This window comes from Phoca vitulina, unplaced genomic scaffold (genome assembly GCF_004348235.1).
Source record: "Phoca vitulina isolate PV1807 unplaced genomic scaffold, GSC_HSeal_1.0 scaffold63, whole genome shotgun sequence".
Lineage (NCBI taxonomy): Eukaryota > Metazoa > Chordata > Mammalia > Carnivora > Phocidae > Phoca > Phoca vitulina.
The window spans coordinates 4,920,368-4,942,577 of NW_022589766.1; the positions used below are offsets into that span (position 1 = coordinate 4,920,368).

The 22,210-nt window shown below is 53.8% G+C and overlaps 1 protein-coding gene across 2 annotated transcripts in view; it reads right to left on the reverse strand.

Annotated features, from left to right (window-relative positions):
* Positions 1 to 22,210, reverse strand: part of OTOF (otoferlin) — a 92,635-nt gene that overhangs the window by 33,181 nt on the left and 37,244 nt on the right. For both annotated transcript variants that reach the window (XM_032391664.1, XM_032391663.1), the window contains exons 4-8: positions 21,410 to 21,509; positions 18,744 to 18,925; positions 5,795 to 5,868; positions 4,686 to 4,812; positions 4,155 to 4,209 (exon numbers count right to left, since the gene is read on the reverse strand). In XM_032391664.1, the coding sequence (XP_032247555.1) occupies positions 4,155 to 4,209; positions 4,686 to 4,812; positions 5,795 to 5,868; positions 18,744 to 18,925; positions 21,410 to 21,509 (538 nt within the window). The remainder of the gene's footprint in view (positions 1 to 4,154; positions 4,210 to 4,685; positions 4,813 to 5,794; positions 5,869 to 18,743; positions 18,926 to 21,409; positions 21,510 to 22,210) is intronic.

Below are 22,210 nucleotides of genomic sequence, written 5' to 3' on the forward strand. Positions count from 1 at the left end.
AGAAAGAAAGAAAGAAAGAAAGAAAGAAAGAAAGAAAGAAAGAAAGAAAGAAAGAAAGAAAGACAGACTGTAACTCAAGACTGGAAGTAGATGGACACAGTTTTGACTTATTAAGGTAGTAAGATATGCCATCAGGAGATTAACCTTCCAAATGTGAGCAGTTGGTTAGTTTTTATGTTTTTTATCCAGAGGCCCGGCAAATGATGCTAGCATTCTGCCCCCTATTCCTTTTCAGGACCCAAAGGGTGGGGAGAGGAGGAGGGCAGAGGGTTGAAAGGAGCAGAGGGTGGTGGAGTGGGGAGAGAAAGGCTCCAGAAGGTGCTCTTTGCTGGCTGACGGGTGCCCCCTGAGGGGAACCCTGAAAGTGCACCACTGAGGTCTGTGCATGGTGTTGGTGGGGAAGGAGAACGTCATTCCTGCTGGTTCCCCACCCCCACCTGGGGCTATATGGAGGGGAAAGGTATCACTTGGACTTGAAATTTAAAACAAATTTTGAGGGGTGCCTGGGTGGCTCAGTCGGTTGAGCGTCCAACTCTTAATTTTGGTCATGACCTCAGGGTCATGGGATCGAGCCCCACGTCTGGCTCCCACTCAGTGGGAAGTCGGCTTGAGATTCTCTCTTCCTCTGCCCCTCCCCACTCTCAAATAAATAAATAAATCTTTAAAAAAAAGTAGAAATAAAATGAAACAAATTCTGAGGGAAGGGATTGGCCATCTTTTCCTTCCATTCTCCAGTCATCAGCAGAGAACTCGATTTTTCCAGGGTGGAAGATGGGGAGGCAAATAGACCCACAAAGGGACGGACCAACCAGCTGACCAAGGAGGCTCTTTTTGTAATCACCTATTCAGCCCTCCTCTCCCAAGATAAGGGACCTAATCCCTAGGTGACTTCATGAAAGCCATTGCAAGGAACAAGGCTGAATGTAAACCTATACCTCTGCCCTGGGAGAAGCCAAGAATCATGGCACTCTGTGACTTGCTTCCATGGGATCTGATTGTGCTGCAGGAACAGTGGTGGGGAGCTGGAGATGGCAGGGGGCAGGCCCGTCAGTGCTGCCCTTCTGAAACACCCTTTACCTTTTTTCCCCTCCGGGTGGCCGAGGTGACATGACCAGATACGCATTTTGAGAAGATCACGCCAGTGGTGGTACAGAGACCAGCTAGGAAATGGGTACAATATTGCCTTCGGAGTTGGGGTCTAGGGTCACTGTTCAGGGAGATGACATGGAGGCGAAAATGTATTAGGTCTTGGTGCCCGGAAGAGAGGGCAGGGAACACACTCAGGACTCCATGACCCACCAAGAACATCTCTGCCAAGTGCTGAGCTTTGCTCACTCCGATGGGGAAGCTGCATATTCACTGGATGACATTGCAGCTCTCGCCTTCGAGATGCCAATAATCAGGAAAGGGTTTACACATGACATACATTCTAACCAGAAGAAGCAAAGGGGATGGGCACGCCATGGCCTTTTCACTGTTCTGAGCCCTCAGGGTCCTTCCCGCATCTGAGTTCAGCTAAGGCCCTCTCCTCCCACCAGCTGGGTGCGCTTTCTGAGGTCTTTCTAACTGGGCGAATACAAGTTCTCCACAGACTGACGTTGCTTTGGTAAGTTTTCTTGCCTTCTACGTTGTATTTATTGGAAGCAAGAATAAATCCACTCTTGCATCCTCAGGGCTCTCTCTCAAACCGTGTTCATATTTGTAGTTGAGATGGGAATGAACTTGTTGGACAATACTGTGTTACCAGGTTAAATACAACAACTGTCTGTTCAATTGCAGAATGTCTGGAAAGTCTTTGGAGGGAGAAAGTGTGGTCCACTTAATAAAAGTCTCTGTCAGGAAGCAGTTGGAAAGAGTTTTGAAAACAAGCAGTAGTAGTAAGCTAAAGATGAATGGGGACCAGAGGGGGTGACTGTCCAAAAGGCTCAATTAGAGAGAAATTAGTCACTCTGACTGCTTCAGTTGGACACCCTTGGATTTGAACTCTGGCTCTACTTTTTTTTTTTTTTTAAGATTTGATTTTTTTAATTGAGAGAGAGAATGAGAGGGGAGAGGGTCAGAGGGAGAAGCAGACTCCCTGCTGAGCAGGGAGCCTGATGTGGGACTCGATCCCGGGACTCCAGGATCACGACCTGAGCCGAAGGCAGTTGCTTAACCAACTGAGCCATCCAGGCGCCCTTGGCTCTACCTTTGAATAACTGTGTGACCTGGGGTAAGCTCCTTACCCTCCTTGTGCCTCAGTTTCTCACCTATGAAATGTAGTAATACCTATATTTGGATGGTTGTAAGAATTACATTAACTTAAATGGAAAACACACATACAGCTCGCAGCATGGTGCTTGGCTCATAGTAAGCCTTCAAGAAAATAAGTTATGTTAACAGGAACAACAATTACTCCATTTTCTATGTGCCCTTATGTGGCAGGCTGGTGACACTACAGGGGGAACAGTATCTGAAAACACAAAGACAAAGAGGTTTTTGTTCTTTGGAATGTTCCTATGCTCAGAAAACAGGGGAGCAAAGCCCTGAGCCCAGTCCCCTAGAAAAGCCTTCGGAAGTCTTAAGATATTCTGTGTTTGGGTGGTGGCAGAGACGGGAGGGAGCGACATTCCCAGACCTCCCAGGAGCCCAAGGGCTTGAGGCTGGCTAAAACCACTGCCTGGGGCGAATTTTCGAGCACCTGGAAAGATGGTCGCCAACTGGATGAAAACAAACTGAAGCAAGGATTAAGGAGACAAGGGATGTCCTTGAGAAAACATGACCAGATGTACTGATACAAAGAAAGGGGCTTCCTAGTCCTTGATACCATCACCTGAGGGAGGTGCGGTGGGACTGTCCTTAACGATGGGGTGGCACACACAGCATCTGGGAAGTGAGTATCGAAGATACAGCTCTATGGGTGTCTGGGTGGCTAAGTGGGTTAAGCGTCTGCCTTCGGCTCAGATCATGATCCCAGGGTCCTGGATAGAGTCCCGCACTGGGCTCCCTGCTCAGCGGGAAGCCTGCTTCTCCCTCTGCCCCTCCCCCTACTCATGCTCTTGTGCACGCTCTCTGTCTTGCAAATAAATAAATAAAATCTTAAAAAAAAAAAGATATAGCTCTAACCTGGGAGAGGAGGCGCATTCTGATTCTGGGCCCTGGTTCTGATACAGTGGCAGCCAGGTGGGGTCTCTTGAAGGCTCTGTTTCCTCTGACCAGTGAGCATACTCACTCAGTCCTAGGAATGCCCACAGTCTTCTGACCTAAAGCTGGGTCTTGTTAGACTCTAAGGGAAGGTCTAGAGCAATGGGTGGTCCATGGGCCCTCTTGCTTCCAGATTATAAACAAGTACTAGGTGTTTCTGGCTTGTACATTAGTCGGTTGTGGGTTGTGTTAGTGTAACTCAGTCTCTCAGGCTCTGATCAACTCTGCCAGAAGAGACAAAATTGGGTGTGTGGCCCTGCAAAGCTCAGGACCAGGTCCCCAGGCTTGGAGGGCTGCACTGGGATTCAGTTGTCCTGTGTGGCCCTCTCTGAGCAGCTACCAGCCATGCTCATGACCCATCCTGCAAGCACTGTGGCCACATTTACAATTCAATGGCTTCAAATCTCTCCCTATCTCAGCCATTTTGTCTCCAGTTTTAGAAACACACAAACAGAAAAATTAACTGTTAATTTCAGAAAACACAGAGAAAAAGAAAAAGAAAAAAAACCCGCCCACATTCTCACCACCTATGGATAACCAAGATTGACATTACTTCTGGCATTAAAATAATAGAAAACAATATTTAAAAAGCACACCAAAAAAATCTTTCTTCAGAGGCTCTTATTTTAATTGTTGGAATATATATAGTGGTGCTTCTTGGTCTTTTTATGGTTTTTCCAGGTCCCTCTAACTTTATGAAGTCCAGTGCTGGACACGAACAAAATCCTGGGAGGGCTATGACCAGCATGAGCAGAGTTCTCAAGTTCCTCTTTAGGCCTGTGCCTCTTTAGTTATGACACTTTTACAAGTGCCTCCCAGAAACACGCTTACTTTAGGAATTTACATTCAGCTTGTGGTTCTCTATGACCCTCAGATCCATGCAACCACAGAGTCTACAAAACACATCTGGTCAGAACTCCCCCACTTGAGTAGAATCTGCAAGGTAGGCAGCCTTGAGTTGCCCCACCTACCTGGAAATCCATGGGTCGCCCGGCACATGGCTCCATCTTAATGTCTGGCTTGGACCTGAGAAGGAGAATGTACAGTCATGCCTGGTGTAAGGGGACTGCTTGCAGGGGAGGAGGTGGGCACCGGCAGTGGTTGGACCCTGGCAAACAGCAGAAGGACAGAATCATGGGTTTCAAACACTCCAGGACTGTCAAACAGAATGGGGATGGGGATTAGTTGTTCTGAGGCCCCAAGAGAGAGGACTAGCTAATGACATAAGTGACAAGAGAGATAGATACTAGGTCAACAGGTTCAGATGTGGGCTGGGCAGCTCTGTGATTTCCTTTGGCCTGGAGGTGTTCAGTGACCTGGGAATAGGCTCCTGACTTTGTAGGGACCGAGGCATGAGAGACATCCAGGAAAAGGAGAAAGGGGCAGGGTTAGGAAGAAGCTGGTGGGGGACCCTGATTCTTCCCCACCCCAATTCCACACACAGTGGGGTTCTGCCTGATGGGGCAGAGGCAGTTTGGGCTTTGTGACTCCCGCATATTCACCGCTTGTTGGAGACATTGGTGGTGAGAGCTGTGACAGAGGCTAGAGACATGGAGTCGGGGTCCAGCCCATCCCCCAGCCGAATGGCCAAGCGGTCAAGGTCCTCCATCTCCAGCACTGCCGGTTCATCTGCCGAAGAAAGGCCAGTTAGGTGGACTGGATGGTGGGATACAGACTGTCTCCCCTTTTGCTTCGGCATCCAGGAAGCTAACAGCCAATTTCTGGGTTTACTTGGTAGCATCTGCTTAGAATGTTATGGCCCGTATACCTGCAGTGTTTCCTATTAATCTTGATCTTTGATTTTAATTGATTTTAATTGATATTGTATCTGGTCTTGTTTTTTAATTTTAATTTTTTAAAAGATTGATTGATTTTAGAGAGAGAGAGAGAGAGATCAAGCAGGAGGGGCAGAGAGAGATTGAGAATTTCAAGTAGACTGCGCAGAGTGTGGAACCCCATGTGGGGCTGGATCCCAGGACCCTGAGATCATGACCTGAGCTGAAAGCCAAGAGTTGGACGCTTAACCAACTGTGCCACCCAGGCGCCCCCAGAGTGATCTTTCTCTGCTGCCCTGCTGCTCTGTCAGCTCCCAGGCCCCAGCCTGCCTCTCCTCCCCGGAGCCTTCCCTGCAGCCTGGTGAGAAGGCTTGGGGAAAGCAGGACTCTAAGTCCTGCCACTGAGTAAGCATTCTCAGGACGCGCTGGCTTTCCCCCCAGAAATAGGGAACTGGTCCAACCACTTTCGTTTTTTGTTACTCCCTTCTCTAATGAACAATCTCTAGGCTTCTGTGTGCAGGAAAAAAGGGGGGAGCAAAGAGGGCTGGTGGAGCCTTTTATAAACAGGCCCATCCGACAGAGGGTTCTGCTCAGTTCTAGACCAGAGGAGACGCTCTTCCCACCCTTAGTGCTAGGAGCGCCCCCTTCCCGAAGACCACCTTCAGGACCCGGCTCCGCCGGCAGCCAATGGGAGGCTAAGGGCCCGCCTAGGAGGCCTCGCCGGCCAATCGCAGGAGAGCCTTTTGGGGCGCTGCCCGCGGAGGGGAGCGGTTTGGTCTCTGTCAGGTGCGGAGAGATGGCCTCGGACTTGGCTGGGCTGGGGCGCGCGTCCGTACCGTGTCTTTGGGGTTCCTCCTTGTGGGGCCGGTTCTTGCCGAGCTTCATGGCTGAGAACACACTCCTCCCGGCTCTGTGAGGCGGGCACCAGAACGAGGTGGAGGGAGATGGACGCCAGGAGGAAGACACACAAACACAGGAGAGCAAAACCCGAGAAAGAACACGTAAGAGAAAGGAGCTGCATACTCCAGCCCCTCACGTGCTGGTCCTGAGATATTTTGGGGGCCAGACTTTCTAAAGCGGGAGCCAGGAGGGGGAATTAGGGCAGAGGAGACCCCACCACTTCCTCCTTCCCCGTGCCTTCGCACCACTGGAGGAGCAAGCCAGGGCCCAGCGATCAGAGAAGGTGACCTTCGGCTGGAAAGCACGATTTTAACTGGAGCCCTCCTGGGGCCTGCGCTGATCTCCTCTCCCTCGGTCCGGTCTTAGAGCTCTGAGCTCCATCATGCCTCCGAGCTCCTCCTCCCTATCCGAGCACCCCACCTCAGCTGGTTGGAAAGAAAGCCAGATGACCAGAGACCGAGCATCAGGACAGATGGACAGGAACAGGATCAGAGGGCAGAGGACAAGGAGGAGGCGGGGGATGTGGTTGAAACTAGCAGCTCAGTTCTCAAATGGTGCTGGTGATCAAAGCTTGCCTTGTCTTTCCCAACCTCTCCATGCCCTCGGATTCTCCTTGGTCCCCAGTGAGGAGGAGATGGGCCCTTTCCCATCTGTCTTTGGTGCTGGCTTCCACCCCTTCTGCCTGTCCCCACTCACTGTGGAATCCCTCCTTTCAACCAACCCCCGGGAACGTATGCAGACTCCATAGTTCCTACCTCTTTCTCTGGTCACCCCCAGGTGAAGGGCCTTGCAGTCAGGGGGCCTGAGGGAAGGGGGCAAGGGCTGTCAGTGTCCCTTCAGTGATGTCCCTGCAGCCGAGCCTGAGGTCCCTGGTGCCAGCAGGGACCCGGAGTAGGATCAGTGGGGGGTAAAGTGCAATATTCCATTACCCCATCAATATTGCAAGAGCTGGATACCTGACTCCCTCCTCTTCCCATTCTCCCTCCTCCTGGGTGTAGCTCTGTCATCCTGTGGGCCCAGGTGGGGCGAGATGGAGGCTCCAACTCTGAGCTCACCTACAGCAGAGCCCACCCACCTTTGGGTCACACATCTCCCTGTGGAGCCTTGACTATGGTTCCCAAGACCCCCTGCTCTTTATGCCGGGTAATGTGAGGTTGGGCAAAACCTTTCTGTCCTTGTAGGGATGGCCTAAAAACCTTAAGCCCCTCTACTCCATGTTGGGGGCCAATCTTATTCCCCCAAATCTGGCCCGACCCTAACCCCAGGCCTTTCTTTACTCTTCTTTGCTTTCTTTACTCCCAGGCAAGACATGGAGGGTTATGAGTCTGCATCCCAGTGAGAGAGCGACCAAGAACCCTTCCGTGTGCACCAGCTCACAGCTTAGAAAATAGCAGTGTATCTATGGTTTCCTAAAAAGTCATGAGGTGGGTGAAGGAAGGCTGGGGTAACACTGATGTGTCCACACTAGCCAGCGTCATGTTGTCTGGAACGTCACAATGGAGGAGAGGGAAAGGAAATTTCTCCCCTTCTAATAAGGGGAGGTATATACCTATGTGCCAACAAGAGATTAATTATATAATTTTTCTTGAACACCTACTGTGGGCCAAAGGCTTTTAGATGTTTGCTTATTTCATCTTCATAGCAATCCTGGGAGGGACATACACTTTTCCTCATTCAGCCCAAGGAAAGACTCAGAGGCTCCGAGCGCTGGGGTTGAAGGGCAGAGCCCCCGCCTCCGAGGACTGCACTTCCCTGTCGCTGGACATCCCATCCTGACCACTTGGAACTTCGGTGAAGAGTCTCCAGGGCCTGCACTTGTAGGTGTAGGTGTGGGCCATGGACCAGCACAACCCGCAGATGGGGATGCCATCTATGAAGAGTCCCACAGACTACCCAGGTTGACTTACAAAGAAGGGGCTTGTTCACAAATAATCTCAATCTCAACGCATTTTGGAAGAGACTGCCATGAAGGTTAATGGCTGGTGACAAAACATGGAACGGGTCAGTGACCTCATCAGGAACAACTGAGTGGCCGTGAGAATGGACCAAACTGCCTGGCTCACACTGGCCTGGTGGCCTTAAGGGTGGGGGTACTGGCTACATCTGACCCCTGCAACAGGATGCGTGCCTAGTGTGGGTCCTCACTCTGCTTCCTGTCTCAGTGTTTGGGACTCCATTCTGCCCAGCTTTTCTGCTCTGACTGCCACTCGCCTGGATTACCCAGGAGTCTCCTGGACGGCTGGCTTTGTACAATCGCTTCTTGGCCATTTCTGGGTCATGCCATCCTTATAGTCCCCAGGCCCATGCTGTGTGGGACCTACACAATGCCATCACACGTAGCCTGCTCCTCAGCCCCCAACCCTCTGGGCTGCACCAACCCCCCCATCCTGTTCCCCTTGCCCTAAAGCTCCTGGGAAAGTGCTCTGAGATGGTAGCTCAAAGCATTGTGTTGGGTCAGAAGCAGGTCCTGCCTGGAGAAGCCAGCTGCTTGGCATCCTGGGACAGGGTCTGTATCTGCTGCCTGAGGCCTGGGGGGGTTCCAGTAGCAGGGAATTGTGGCTTTCTGATACTGGTCCTGAGGACCCACCCAAGTAGAAAAGGGCCTGGGGCTTCCCTTGGGCAGTTATGGCCCTTGAGTTTGAAAGTCACTTTCTTTTTAAAACAAATATATTTGGAAGCAAAGATTGAGACATAAAAAAACCCAAAACCCTATGCTCTCCTATTATTCTCTCCTGTACCCTGAAGCCAATCAAAGAAGAAACCCCTCTTTCCAGACCCTGCATAATTTTAAGCATCTCAGGTGGACAGGTTCACCGGTGGTACTCCTATGTGCCTGGAAATATCTCAAAATGATGATTTCTCCCTTAATGAAAAATGCAGAATGTGTAGGGTAAATGTAATTTTCAAAATCCTTACTGTGGGCTTTCCACCTGTTTGTCTCTCCTAGACCTGCTCTTCAATTCATCTGGACGGTCTGCAGCAGAGCGTGATGTCACCGGCGCGCACTGCCCTTTGGAGCTTTCTGATCGATGACACAGCGGAAGTTCACTAGAGAAGCAGCCTCTTCTGCCTGTTATTGCACTGCTTTCCAGAAAGACCATGCCTGCTCCCCTTGGCAAAGGGGAAAGGTGATTTTTGGAATAAATGTTAACTTAGGCAGGGATTGTTGAAGATTATCCACTTGTGTTAAAGACTAAGATTTCCAAAATGTGGAATTTGTTGACTAGGTGACTGGTGCGCTGGTGTACTGAATTTTTGTTTTCGTTTTTAAATAAAATGCTGCATTTTATTAAGAGACGAAGAAAACAAGCCAATCATCAACTCAGTGAAAAACTACTTTGCAACCAAGTGGCTCCTCATTCACGGCTGCAGGAAAACAGAAGCTGGAGCCTGGGGAGGTGGGCCTCTGCAGGCCCTCTGAGGATTCAGGGTCACATTTGGGCTTCCCCATTGCTGGATTCACTGCAGGCAGAATGATATGCACCTAACAATGTAGACCACTCTTTCCCTCTAGGGAAAAGATTTTAACATTAGTTCACTCATTTGTAAACTCTTTTTTTAAATTTCTGGACCTGATGATTTCTTTGCTGGTTCCACGGCTCAGATCTAGAAGGATGCCGTGGTTGGGGGATGCACTCAGGGCCCCTTGGGAACACAGGCCAAAATAAATGTTGTGAGTTCAGGTCTGTGTATTCTTCTGGAGGCTGTGCCCTAGGGGCTGCTCTGCCTGACCATGGACTCCAGGCCTGGCTGCCCACGGCTCTGCCCTGAGACCACCTTCAGTCCTCACACTCCAGGCTCACCAGCTCAGGCCTCAGGTAATCAGGGGGAACTCCTGCCTGACAGGAACAGGTCTCTGGCTCTCCTCATTGTTGAAACAGCCACATTTTCCAAACTTGGGGGCATGTGCTCCAAGTGCCTCTTGGTGGGTTTTATTTCTTTTAATCCCTTTGTCCCAAGTGCAGCTAATTTCATAATTGCAGGCTGTAGAGTTGTTTTTCACAGTGTGTTGAATTTCAGTTAGTTTCAAAGAGCTTCCCACATCTGGGCAGGATAGGTCGAGCCTTCATACAAGAACCTGTCTCCGAATTGGCGTGTTTGCCCGTGCGCCCCGGGGGAAGCAGGAGGCTTGGGAGGCCCTTGTGTACTGAGGCCCACAGTTCACCCAGGAGCTGGCTCCTCAGCTCTCCCCTGTGGCCAACCCCGTGCAAGACTCAAGCAAACAGCCTCAAGGCAATGGATTCCCACCTCCCCAAATCAAGTTCTCCCCACATCTCACGGACTCACGGGGAGCACGAGTCCTCTCATGGCTGGATCCTTCAGTTTTTCCTACTGGCACATACTTCCACTTATTTCTCCTCAGGGGAGCTCCAAACTAGCCAGCTTTGCCACACAATAACCTTTCAGGGATTTAAAACGGTTTTTATAATTGTTCTTCCCCAGGCGAAAGAGTTTCAACTGGTTTATAATCTCTTTTTAGCAATCTCATTTCCCTCCCCTTTCAATCCTCCTCCTGCCCTACACATTAAAATACGAATAAAAATTGCTGTTTGACTTTATCCCCTGTGTTGACTAGAGGTGACAAGAGCTTCGGATGAGGGAGCGCTAGGGACCCAGCGTTTACAGCGGGGCTACAATGTGCCTGCGCTGCGAGGCGTCTCAGCTGCGGCCAGTCTGCGTCGCTGGGGGTCTGGCTTGGGACAGACTGAGGAGCTGGAAACCAGGCAGGGCCCTCGAGCATCGCCACTCGCAGACAGAGCCCGGGGGAGGGACAGGCTGTTCACACCTTCTACGGAGGCCTTTTACATCTAAGGGTCCATATGGGCCTGACCCCTCGAAACCTCTCTCTACGAAGGACTCCCAGCTCAGTGTCTGCATCATCTCTCACCGCCCCCCCACCCCGGCCCCCAGATTCAGCTCTCTGGCTCCCTCTCCAAGCCTGGTGTGAGCCCTGCCTTCGGCTCCTTCCCTTGCTCAGAGCACGGCACATTCCTCCACCCTACAGATGCCTGGGCCTGAACTTTCCCCACGCGGTGCCATCGCCCTGTAGTGCTTTTGCTCGTGTGTAACAAGTGGGAGTTGGAACTCAGTAAGCTTTTGTTAAAGCACTGGACGACGATGAGTCCCCCGGGATCTTAACGCAAGCAGAGGTCTCAGGCCCATACCCCATACCCATGCTGACCACCCCAGACCCCTAAAGCCACAGTCCTGGTGTCCCCATGATGTTCTCATGTCAACTAGTTTTTAGCTTATTGGCATCACATTCTGGGGTAAATCTCTTAACATCTCTGAAGCTCAGTTTCCCTATCTGGAAAATAAAGACCACATGCTTGGCTTTTCAGCTTGCATCAGTGTATTTGGAGAATTAAATTAAATTTAGAGTACAGTCAAGCGCTCTAAACTCCCTGGGTCTATTGTTAACTCTGGGTCAGAAGCTAAATTCCCTGTGTTGTCATCCTAGCTCTGCTCCTATTCTGGGGCAAGTTACTTCCCCTCTCTGGGACTCAGATTTGTCATCTCTAGGAAAGGGCTGTGGCCCAGAGGCCCCCTCCAGCTGGTCAGCCCTGACTACTACTGCTCCTGTGAATTCCCCAGGATGCTAGAGAGTTCTTGGGACAGCATGTGCTTTTGAGGGACCCTGGGAGACCTACTCATCAGCCCTGGGCCTTGAGCCTTTCCAAGCCCCTGTGGCTGGCCCCTCTCACCTGGGTTCCCCACCTCTGCCCTCTCCCAGATAGCCCCTGATCTCTCCCTCCCACAGGAAACCTTTTGGGGGATGGAGATTGTGCAGACAACCAGAGAGTGCTCATCTGCTCGTCTCCCCTTAGCTTTCAGGGGCTTCATGTCCCAGCCACCCCTGTGGCCACTCCAGGCCCGGAGTCTGTCCTCCTTGGGCCTCCAGGCCTGCATGTCCACCTTCCCAGCCCTGCCTTGACTCTTAGGGGGGGTAGCCATGGCTTCTTGGGCCTTCCCCACTCCTATGCCTTCAGTCACACTCTCCCTCCCTCACAGGGAAGCCTAAGGGCCTGGTATGTGGGTGTAGAGCTGAACAGGGAAGTAGAGGAAGAGGCAAGACACTGAAAGGAGGCAGGAGGGAGTGGAAACCAGCAGGCCCAGATACCTGCCCGCCCCCCACCCCGCCCCCTCCCTCCCTGACCCTCACCCCCTATGGCCAGATGGACAGACCTCCCTCGCCCTGCCATCCCCCGGTGCTGGCTCCACCAGGACAGTCCACACCTAAGCCCACTGAGACGGGCCATCCCGACATCCACACCCTGTGGTGAGGAGCCTTTGGGCCCCATGGGCTCTGCCCTGGCCTGGGACACCTACTTGTGCTCGCCATCTCTGCCTCCCTTGGTCTTCTCTCTGCCTTTGCTGAGTAGGGGGAAGAAATGAGGAGACAAGGGGATGTGAGTGAGAGGGTGTGGACCAGAGACACTTGCAGACTTAGACCCTGGCCCTGCGGACCCCCCACTCCCCAGGGGGCTCCTTGTCCCAGGGACCCCTCACCCCACAGCTTCTCACTTCAGCCTAAGCCTGCTGGGCAAGGAGCGGATGGTCCCAGGCTCTGCCCTGGTCACAGGAGTGGGGCTGGGTGGCCACTCTCCCAACCCTAAGCCCAGGAGAACCTGGAGCCTTGATGAGGGAGGAGGCCTCAGGGTATTGGCTGCTCTCTTCCATTCCCAGGCAAGGGTTTGGTGATTTCTAATGTGGGTCTCAGATGCCTCAGGGAAAGCAAGGTTAGATGAGCCTGGCCACCCTCCAGACCTGGGCCACCCTGCTCCTCCCCATCTCCTCCCCTGATCTCCTCCAACGGTGTGGCCAGCTCCCAGGCTCTGAGGGGCCTCCAAGAGGAAAGGTGGGCTGGGGAGATTCTGGGCACGTGGTAGTAGAGAGCTAGCACTCTGGGGCGCAGGGCAGGGTAAGAACGGTGCTCTTCTCCCTCTTTAGGGAGGCTTTCAGAAAACCCTTCTGGAATGTTCTCTCAATGCTTCCCTGATGCTGTGGCAATGAGGATGAAGGAAAGAAAGCAGACAACAATTAGTGATTTTTTTCCTCTCCTTGTTCTGCACTGGCCTGGGCCTTGCCAGGTAGACGTGACTTCTGAGCCCTGATAGCTCAGAACCCGAAGGCTTAGATAGATCACGGCTGAAGTCCAGCTTTGGCCAGTGATCCTTTCCATTAGGCAAGCTGGTCAGTCTGTAATTCTTTTCAAAGTAGTCAACATCAGCCAGGTCTCTGGCTGTCGAAATCGGCTGAGACCACTGATCAGAGAATAGCCCGCTGTAGAAAAGGAGAGATTGTCTCAGCAGCCTCATGTTGGCCCCAGGCCTGGCTGGTCTTGGGGACAGGCAGGTCAGGCGTGGGCCATGGGCCCCACTGGGACCCAGTGAGAGCTGCATGGGGCTTGCTCCAATGAGCTTTTGAGAACGAGGGCTGAATGGAAGATTTACTGGCCTCACCCTCACAGTAATCCAAACAGGGCTGCCTTTTTCTGAATTATAGATCCAAGTTTTGAGGGAAGTTTGTTGATTATTTTTAAAAGAACTCTGTAACCCTGAAAAGTTTGAAAAGCATTGCAATAGAGGAACCAGAAGGGGAACTGTATCATCTAGGATTGGCCGAGGATGGAACAGGAAGGGGGAATTTATTTACCTGAACAATAAAACGTGATGCTTTTTCTCTTTCCCTCTGGGTTTTGCTCCGAAATCTCAGAGAGGTGTCAGGCTGGCCCAGTGGGGGAACTGGTCAGGCACAGAGCAGGCCAAGGCCCAGCATGCACCTGTGCTCGGGGCCCAGCACACACTGCCTGGCCCATGCCCGCCATGACCCTTCCCCACATGCTCCAGGCCTCTGGGCCTACAGAGGGGCTGCACGCAGTCCCACAGTCTGAGTGTGGAAATGGAGAAGGGAAAAGAACTATCTTTCTCTGAAAAAATAATCCTACGACCCCTATTAGGACTACAACTAACAATAATAAAGCTTCAAGGTTCTGTGCTCAGCCTGCCCTCAGTCACTCAGCCACAAGCGATAGGGGTGGGATGCGGCCTCTGTCTTTGTTGCGAGGGGTGAAGCCCTGGACCGCTCTGACTTTCCTCCTAGAGTCCACATTGTGGTTTTAGTGTCCCGCTCTGGCCAGGTAAGTCCTGTTCCTCAGCCAGCATCCTCTCTCTCTGGGCCTTGGTTTCACACCACCTCTCCCTCACACCCATCCCCATTGCTCTGGGTGTGCCACTGAGAGCAGCCACAGGGTGGGAGATCCAATATGGCAGCCCGCTGGGGAACTCTAGGCTTTGCTGGGACCCAAGTGCTTCATGGTACCAGGCCTCACTCGAACACTCAGGCCTGGGCCGGGGATGGAGGGGAACCCTGGCTCCTCTATGCGTCTCTGGAGCTCAGCCTGGGGAAGGGAGGCAGGGAAGAGATCATGGGAACTGGTAGAGCAGCGCTCTGGGGGCGAGGCTGGCTGTGCCGACCACATGTACACCTCAGGACACACACCATGGGGATACCCTGTTGCCCTCTGACCCCAGTTATAGGAGTGGGAGGCTACCTAGCTTCCATGGATCTCTGCTGGAGTGGAAGAATGATCCAAAGGGAGAACAAGAAAAGTGGTCCCCCCCTTGCTTTCCCAAGATGAGACTGAGCAGAGAGGGGCCCAACAGGAACCTCCACCTTCTCAGACAGGGGTGCCGGGCGGAAGGAGGTGGGGCCGTGCAGGGCAGGAGGCCAGGCAGGTGGAGAAAATGAGGAGAGAGAGTCACAGAACAGAGGGAATCTGCAGGAAAGCTCCAAGAGAAGCTGCAAGATTAAAGCTGGGGCTCCTTTCTGTCCTTCTGGGCTGTGGCTCCTAGAGGCGCTGCGGCAGCAGAGCCCAGAACCCAGCGGTGAGCGCAGCGCCCTGGCATCACACAGAGGACGTACGTGCACGTGGGTGTGGGCAAGCACCGGGGCACTGTGCATGCGCATACGTGTTCGGGGCCAAAGTCTCCTCTCCCTTCAGAGCCCAGGGCAGGTGTCTCCTCACTTGCAAGGCCCAGAGCCCTGATTTTGTGCTCCTGAGAGCAAAGTGTCCATGGAGTTAATGATTCATTCCTTCTTAGCAACGCTGACTGCTGTGGGAGGTGAGGGGACCCCCATGAGCAAGTGAGACCCACCCCGGGCCCGGGCTGCTGTGAAGCCCCAGCTGTCGGCAGCATTGTCAGCAGGGCCCTTGGTACAGGGTGGGTGGCCAGAGCCGGGGGGGGACCTTGATAACAGGGCCTGGGCCCAAAGGTCACATCGTGCTCAGGGTGGAAGCTGGGGTGGGTGACACAGAGACTCCGGAAAGGAAGAAGGAATCAGACACTGGCTGAGTGCCGACCACACGCCAGGTGCCTCGGTGGGCAACCCACGTGTAGCCTCTCATGTGATCCGAACACTCCTAAGGGGCAGTAGGGATGCCCCTCTTACAGGTGGGAAACTGTGGCTCCGAAGAGCAGAGCTAGGGTCTGAGCCCTGTGCTCTCCATGGCATTGCACGGCCTTCTGGAACACTCCCAGGGTGTTTTACAGGAGCTGGCCAAAATCAGGGGCCCCTGGTTTGGGGCAGAGACTAGAGAAGTAGGCAGAGTGGCTCAGAGGGCACAAGACTGACCAGGGCCTGGGATCGATGGAACTGTGGCAGGAAAGTGTTAACAAGCTGATACTATTGGGTTAGGGGTTAGGGGTTGGGGGGGCATGCTCGGGCAGGGGGGCCAGCACACATTCCCTGAGGTCAAATGGGAGAAATTTCCAGGAAGAGACTTAAGGCCTTGGGAGTGAGTGCCCTTAAATAAGGGGAGCCTCTACAGAGGCCTTTGCTGGGGTGGTGAGGGCAGATGGCTGGAGCCCAGCCAGGGGCGCCCAGGCCCTAGAGGGAGAAGTGGGGGCTCCCCAGGACCCTCCCCCATCAGCCTCCTCTGTCATTCATGGATGAGTCCCTGCCAGTCCGGGGCAAAGGCTGTTTCCTGCCCATTCACTCCACCAGCACCCCCCACCCTCCAGCAAGCACCCTACTGAGCCAAGTCACACAGAGAAGAGTGGATTCTCACACCAGACCCCCATGGATCCAGATGACCAGATGAGACACTGCTGTTGGCCAGCAGTGAGGTTTCCTTGTTGCTGGTGATGGGTCAGAGGAGAGACAAGAGAGGCACGTGATAGACTAAGCACCTTCATCTGCAAAGGGGTGGCCTTTTAAGGAGTGGATGGAAGGCAAGGGCAGACATGGGGAAGGAAGACTTCACTGGGGCTCAGAGGCTAGGCACATACATCCTTTCCTCCCTCTGTCCCTTTGTTGGCCAAAGCCTTTCTGGAGGGCTCTCTGGTCCAGAAGACGTGGCTTCCTCCCACACTCCAGAGCTGACAGGCCTGGCTGGTTGGCACTTCGGTGACGAGAGTGAGACATAACACTAGAGCCTCAAGGCCCACTATCAGGTTCTTGTCGGCACCCATGCTCCTTGACCCAGAGCTCACAGGCCCCATGGAGGCAGCCGGAATTAAGCTGTAGGATAAACCCAAACGCTCTAAAGCAGCTCCACCCTCTCCTCACTAGCAAAGCGTCCTCCTCGAACATTCTCACCTCTTCCCCACACGTAGCCTGCTGGCTTCATGGCAAGGCCTGGCAAGGGCACCATCCCCAAAGTACTCTTAGTGTCGGGGCGGGCAGCCCCAGCGGCAGCTGGGAAACCGTGCACATGCTCACACAGCCCCTCCGACATGGGGCCGTGGCATCTGGAAGACAAGGGGCTCTGACCGTGGTTGTCACCCTCTCCCAATTCCCAGTCCCAGAAAAAACCCTTCTTCCTGCTCTGGCTTCTGGCTGCTGCCCTGGGATAGGCCACAGGAAGGTCGGGGAGCGGTGGGAAAGCACAGCCACGCCCTCTATAGATCTGGGGGCCAAAGCTCCACATTTTGCTCTCTGCATCCACCCCTGCCCCTTCCGTCAGCCTCCTGGCCCGCTGTCCTAGGACTGAGAGAGGAACTGCCTCAGCATCCCCGAGCTACAGAAGCCAAAGAGGGCAGCCCTCGGCTGTCAAGAGCTCCCAGAGAGCCGTTTCATGTGGGTGCTACCCATGAGATCCAGAGTGTCCCTGGGTCCCTCAGGATGTCACAGTTAGAGCGGAGCCAGGATGTTCAACCCATTCCTGTAACTGGCCCAGAGGGGTAGGTCACTCCCTCAAAGTCACTTTGCCAGTTAGTGGCAGCCAGGATGGGACTTAACAGAACTTAGCTTCCCTGATTCCGGGCCAGTGCTCCTTCCCTGCACTTGCTCGTCCTCACACGGCTTCAATCTTGTGCCCTTTCTTCAAGCCCCAGCCAAGCCAAGCTCTTTCCTATGTGGGGACAGAGGATTGGGACCAGATGGTGCCCTTTGTGTGTGTCCCCTGGCTCTCCACTGGGTCCCTGCTCCTCTTGCCACCATTTCCAGCCGGATCCTGACCCTTTGCACTGTTCAGCTGCCAAGAACCTGTTTGTCAGCAGCCCTGACATGGGGCAGCACTCGGCACCCCAGTTACAACCTGCCCCTCCACAGTGCTGCTGGCTCTCCTAACAACAGGGTGGGGGTGGTTCTCATTGCCCCCGGACCCCATTTTACAGGTTAGGAGAGGCAGTGAAGTGGGTATGTGACTGGCCAAGGGTCACAAGACTGGTAAGAGGCAGAGCCGGGACTCAGACCTGGGGCTCCTGAGACCAAACTGCACGCCCTTTCCATCGGGCTGGCCAGAGTCTAAGGAAGACAGGCTCCCCGCTGGCCTGGGCGATGTCACCCCATCCCCCGGCTGGCCTGGAGTCAAAGGTCTGGTGTATTTGCCACATGCACGGTTCCTTTGACCTTGTTACTATTACTCCCCACCTGGCTCCCAGGATCTTAAGCTTGTATATTGTATGTGTGTGTGTTTGTGTGTGTGTGTTGCTGGAGGAGAATAGTTCAAGTACAAAGAAGAAAAGCATATATGTCTCATAAAAATACATCAATTCTCAATTCAATTGCACTGATTTAGAATCTGTGCTTTTTCAGAGCAGGGACTGAATACACATTTTTGGAAAGGGAAGGCAGGAGATTGGAGGGAGGCAGTCACTGGGAGGGAATCCCTCCCCTAAAACTTTAGATGCACCATTGACTTACCTGCATTTTACACATTATTCCCAGTGGACTAGGAATCTATAGCCAACATTTTACTAACTTAAGAGTCTGTCTCTCCGAGTCCTAAGAGTAATACAATTGCATTTCCTTTTTGGGAAAAATCATGCTTTCGGAATGTGCAGGCCTGGACACAGCATCCTGACACCTGTGTGTGGCAGGACATTTGCAGGTGTGAGTCCTAGACACTGAGAGGGCCAGGATGTCAGGATGCATTCTTCTCAACAGAAGAGAGGCTGTGTCCTGACCAGGACCTTTGGCTTCACCCTAGCAGGAAAAGGCCTCCCACCCTCTCTTGGACCTCCATGGGGCCAGGGTGGATGGCAGGCCACCAGGGGCTGGTCTGACACTGCTGGGTCTTGGACCAGAGAGGTTAGGGCCCCCTCCTGTCTGCCTCACCTGTTCTCTTAGGAGGCAGGGGGTCTAGCCTCTTCCCCTCAAGTTAGAGCTCACCCTCCTAGAACTCCCTCAGGGTAGTAGGAGGCCTGGCCCCTCAGCCTGATCCCTGATACCCTGCCCCCTGGGTGAGCCCTGGGGTTGGGGGACAGGTGTGTGGTGCACTGTAGAAACACCTTCCTGCCTCTTTTATGTCTCTCCAGCAACTCAGCCCTGGACTCTGAGCCCAGTCAGGCCAAGAAGGGCCTTCGAGGGGGACCAAGCCCCAGGCATCCGCCCTGTGTCTTTGGGGGTGGTGGGCAGCCAGAGTGCCCGGCCTGTTACCTCCGGAAGCTCTTCTCGCCTGGTGTCCGGGAGCTGGGGCGGGAGCCCGGGAGCAGCCCATCTGTCTCCTGGCTGTCCTTCTCTTCCTCATGAAGGGACTCGTCCCCTAGGAAGTCTCCATCATCCCAGGAGCCCACTGTGCCATCTGTGGCCTGATACCGGACCTCCACGCACAGGCTGGTCTGGAGGGAGAGGGGTGGGTGGTGAGCAGGGGAACGCGATAGCAATAACGTGCACGGGCCACCACTTTGTGATGGTTACAAAGTGCTTTCACTTCCTTCACTGGCTGGAGGAAGACAAGCTGGGTGTTATCCTCCCCACACCTCCATTTGGCAGATAAGGAAACCGAGGCTCAGAAAGATCGAGACATACAGACTCAGTGAACTTAATGGGTTCTGGCTCCTGGTCCTGTTGCACTTGACTCTGCTCCTCCCTGGTGCCCAAGGTGGGGGGCGCACCCTGGACAGTTGAGTCTAGACTGCAGTGGGCTCTCTGAGTCCACCGCATACATAATCAAGAAGATCATTCAGTGGTCCCAGTGCCTCATCCTCAGAAGCAGGGCTGACCTCCCCTCACTCACGGGGCTGGAGATGTGATAGGAGCTGAGCCTTTAGGAGAAGAGGCCTGGGCACCTCCAGAGGCCTGGGGCCGGCACTTCTTCCTGCTCATCCGACACCTGCCCTCCTACTCTGGAGGAGGGACTAGGGGGTCAGCCTGGGCTTTTCTCTGGGGGAAAGTGGAGCCCCAAACCTGGGCCCAGGCTGCGCACTTGAGAATCCTGGTTGGGCTTCTTGCTCTGAGTCCTTGGGCCACTTACCTCCTTTCAGCTCTAGTGTCTCCCCGGTACACAGGGAAGACTCATTCTAGTCCCTTCCTCAGCCTGCATGGGTGTCAGGCTGTCTCCCAGATGTACCTGCTTTTCCTCACAGGTTGGGGGTTGACTTGCTCCTGCCACCCACACAGGCAGCCTTCGTTCGACACATAGGCTTCCGAACGCCCAGGCTTCGATGTCCCCAGGGAAGGAAAAGGTACACATATTTTCTGAACCCTCACTGTGCTAGATGTCATGTTAAGATGCTTTACTATAAACTCATTTGATCTTCTCAACACTTCAACTTACCCTACCTAACGTACGAGAGGGTAAATTACTTGCTTGAAGTCACACAGCTCGGATGTGCTAGTGCTGGGATCTGAGCCCAGCCGGGCTGACTCCAAGCCTCATGTCCTTCGCACTGAGCCAATGTGGCCCTTTTGATGTGACCAGGGATGGTGTGGTGGGAAAATGGTGGCCTGGCGTTGGAAGTCCTGGGTCCCAGTATTGGCTCTGCTGTTGACCAGCTGTCTGACCTTGACTAAATTCATTCCCCATCCAGGACGTCAGGGTTCCCATCCACTAAATGGGTAGCAGTGGTAGGTGGGAGATGGGCTAGATCATCTGTAAGTCCTTTCCTCAGCCTGATTCTAGAAATACAGAGCATGGATTGTGCTGCCTACTTGTCCCTGCCTCCTTCCTCCTTTCTCATCTCACTTCCTCCCACTGGTGTCCAGAGCTTGTTCTGCATCCCCTCTCCCCTTGCTGGGGTGGCCGAGCCCTCCTGACTTCAAGAAGCCCCCCTGCCCACACCAGCCCATGGAGGGAATAGCCTGGCTGGGGCCATGCTGTGAAGTCCCGAATGCCCTCCTGTTCTCTGCAAGAAAGCATCTTGAGACACCAAGGCACTGTGGGAATTTTTCTCCACCCTTGGCACTCCTCAGAGGGGATTCCTTCCATTCTGGCTCCCCCTGGCTGCAGCCCTGCCCTCTGAGGCTATCCTGCTGGCTTACCACATCAGGCCATATATTATGCAGGATGCAGGTGAGAGAACCATGGCATAACCCCATTTTACACCCACAGGTAAACTGAGGTCAGGAAATAGGAGTTACCAATATTATTTTATGTATTTATGGAGCACTCCTTAGGTGCCTAACTATTCTAAGTACTGTCTGTGTATTCTCATTTAATCTTCAGAACAATTCCTGTGAAGCAGATCTAATGTTGCTCACTTTGCTGATGATAGGTAACCTGCTCAAGTCACACAGTTAGTGGCCTAAGGTTCGGATGCAGGGGCTGTGTTCGTCAGCACAGCCTAACTGCCCGTGAGTGGACATGAATGAGCTGAAGGGGACAAATGCATCAGAGCAGAGCCTCAGGTCAGAGCCTCCAGGTTAGCGCATTTCCTTGCTTTGTTAGAACAGGTACTGAGTGCCTATAGACTGTGCATCATTAGCATGTGTGTGCTCACGCTGGAAGTGCTGGGATGGGACGCGACAACAGGGATAGAAAACGAGGTACCTCCCCTCACCGAGCGGCTAGTATTAAAGAGGCTCCAGGGCAGGCGTGCAGAATGAAGATCATGCCCTGGAGTGGCCAGCAGGGCTCAGCCTGGCCTTCGGTTGCTGTCCCTTCCCCTTGGGACAGCAGACCCTACTGTGCCCCCAGTGCTCCAGCCATGGGCCCCAGGCTGAGGGGCTCCAGCAGTCTGACCTGAGTCTCCTCCTCCTGCCTCACCTCGCCACCCACTAGGAGCATCCCCCAGACCGCCTGATGAATGGGAGGAGGCAGGTGAAACAGGCCCCTGCGGGACCCCATAAAGGGCAAGTCCAGGGACTCTCTGGGGCAGACCCACCTTGATGACGGCATTGTTGTCATCCATCAGTGTGTCAGTCACCTCCACGTGGTTCTCCTCCACCACCTTCTGCAGCACCATGCAGAAGGTCCCGATGAGCCTGTGGATGGCAGAGGGGGCATGGCAGTTCCACACGAAGAGGCCAGAGTGGGGAACTGACATCCCAAGGGGCTGTGACTGGCTGGGCAGTGGGCTGGAGAGATGGAAGGTGTGCTTAGGCTCCAGGCTAAGCTTGGAGAAGGTGGCCCCAGAGCGGGGGCTGGTCCTGGCCAGGGCAGCATGTCCAGGAGGGCACGTGGCCCCCAACGAGTGTGAGTGGTTGTACGTGTGAGACCCACTTCCCTGGGAGAGCTCATGGGCAGTGAACACCTTTGGGGGATGTCCCCAGATGGGGGCTGGGTACCCCCTGGCTTGTGTTCCTTGAGCATGTGGAGTTGGGCTTCAGCTGAGCCCCTGCCCAGATGCCCAGTGTGGAGGGTGTTGGGAAAGGACTGGAGGTTCGTGAACACACAAGCAGCTTCTGCCCCCTTCTACCTCCCTAACCAAGGTCTCTACGCACCACTGGCTCACTGGTCCCCAGATTAGTCCGCAATACTCACATCTGCATTCCACAAGCCCATTGAGGGCAAGGGCCCATCTGGTTGCGGGATCGCCACATTCCCACCTGACAGCAGAGGAGGGGAGCGCAGTGCTACCAAGAGCACAGTCCTGCGACCTGAAGCCCGGCTCTGACCCCAGCATGTTAGCTGCTTCCCTGACAGGCTAGGCTCTCTCAGTCCTGCTTCTCCTAAGATGAGCCAA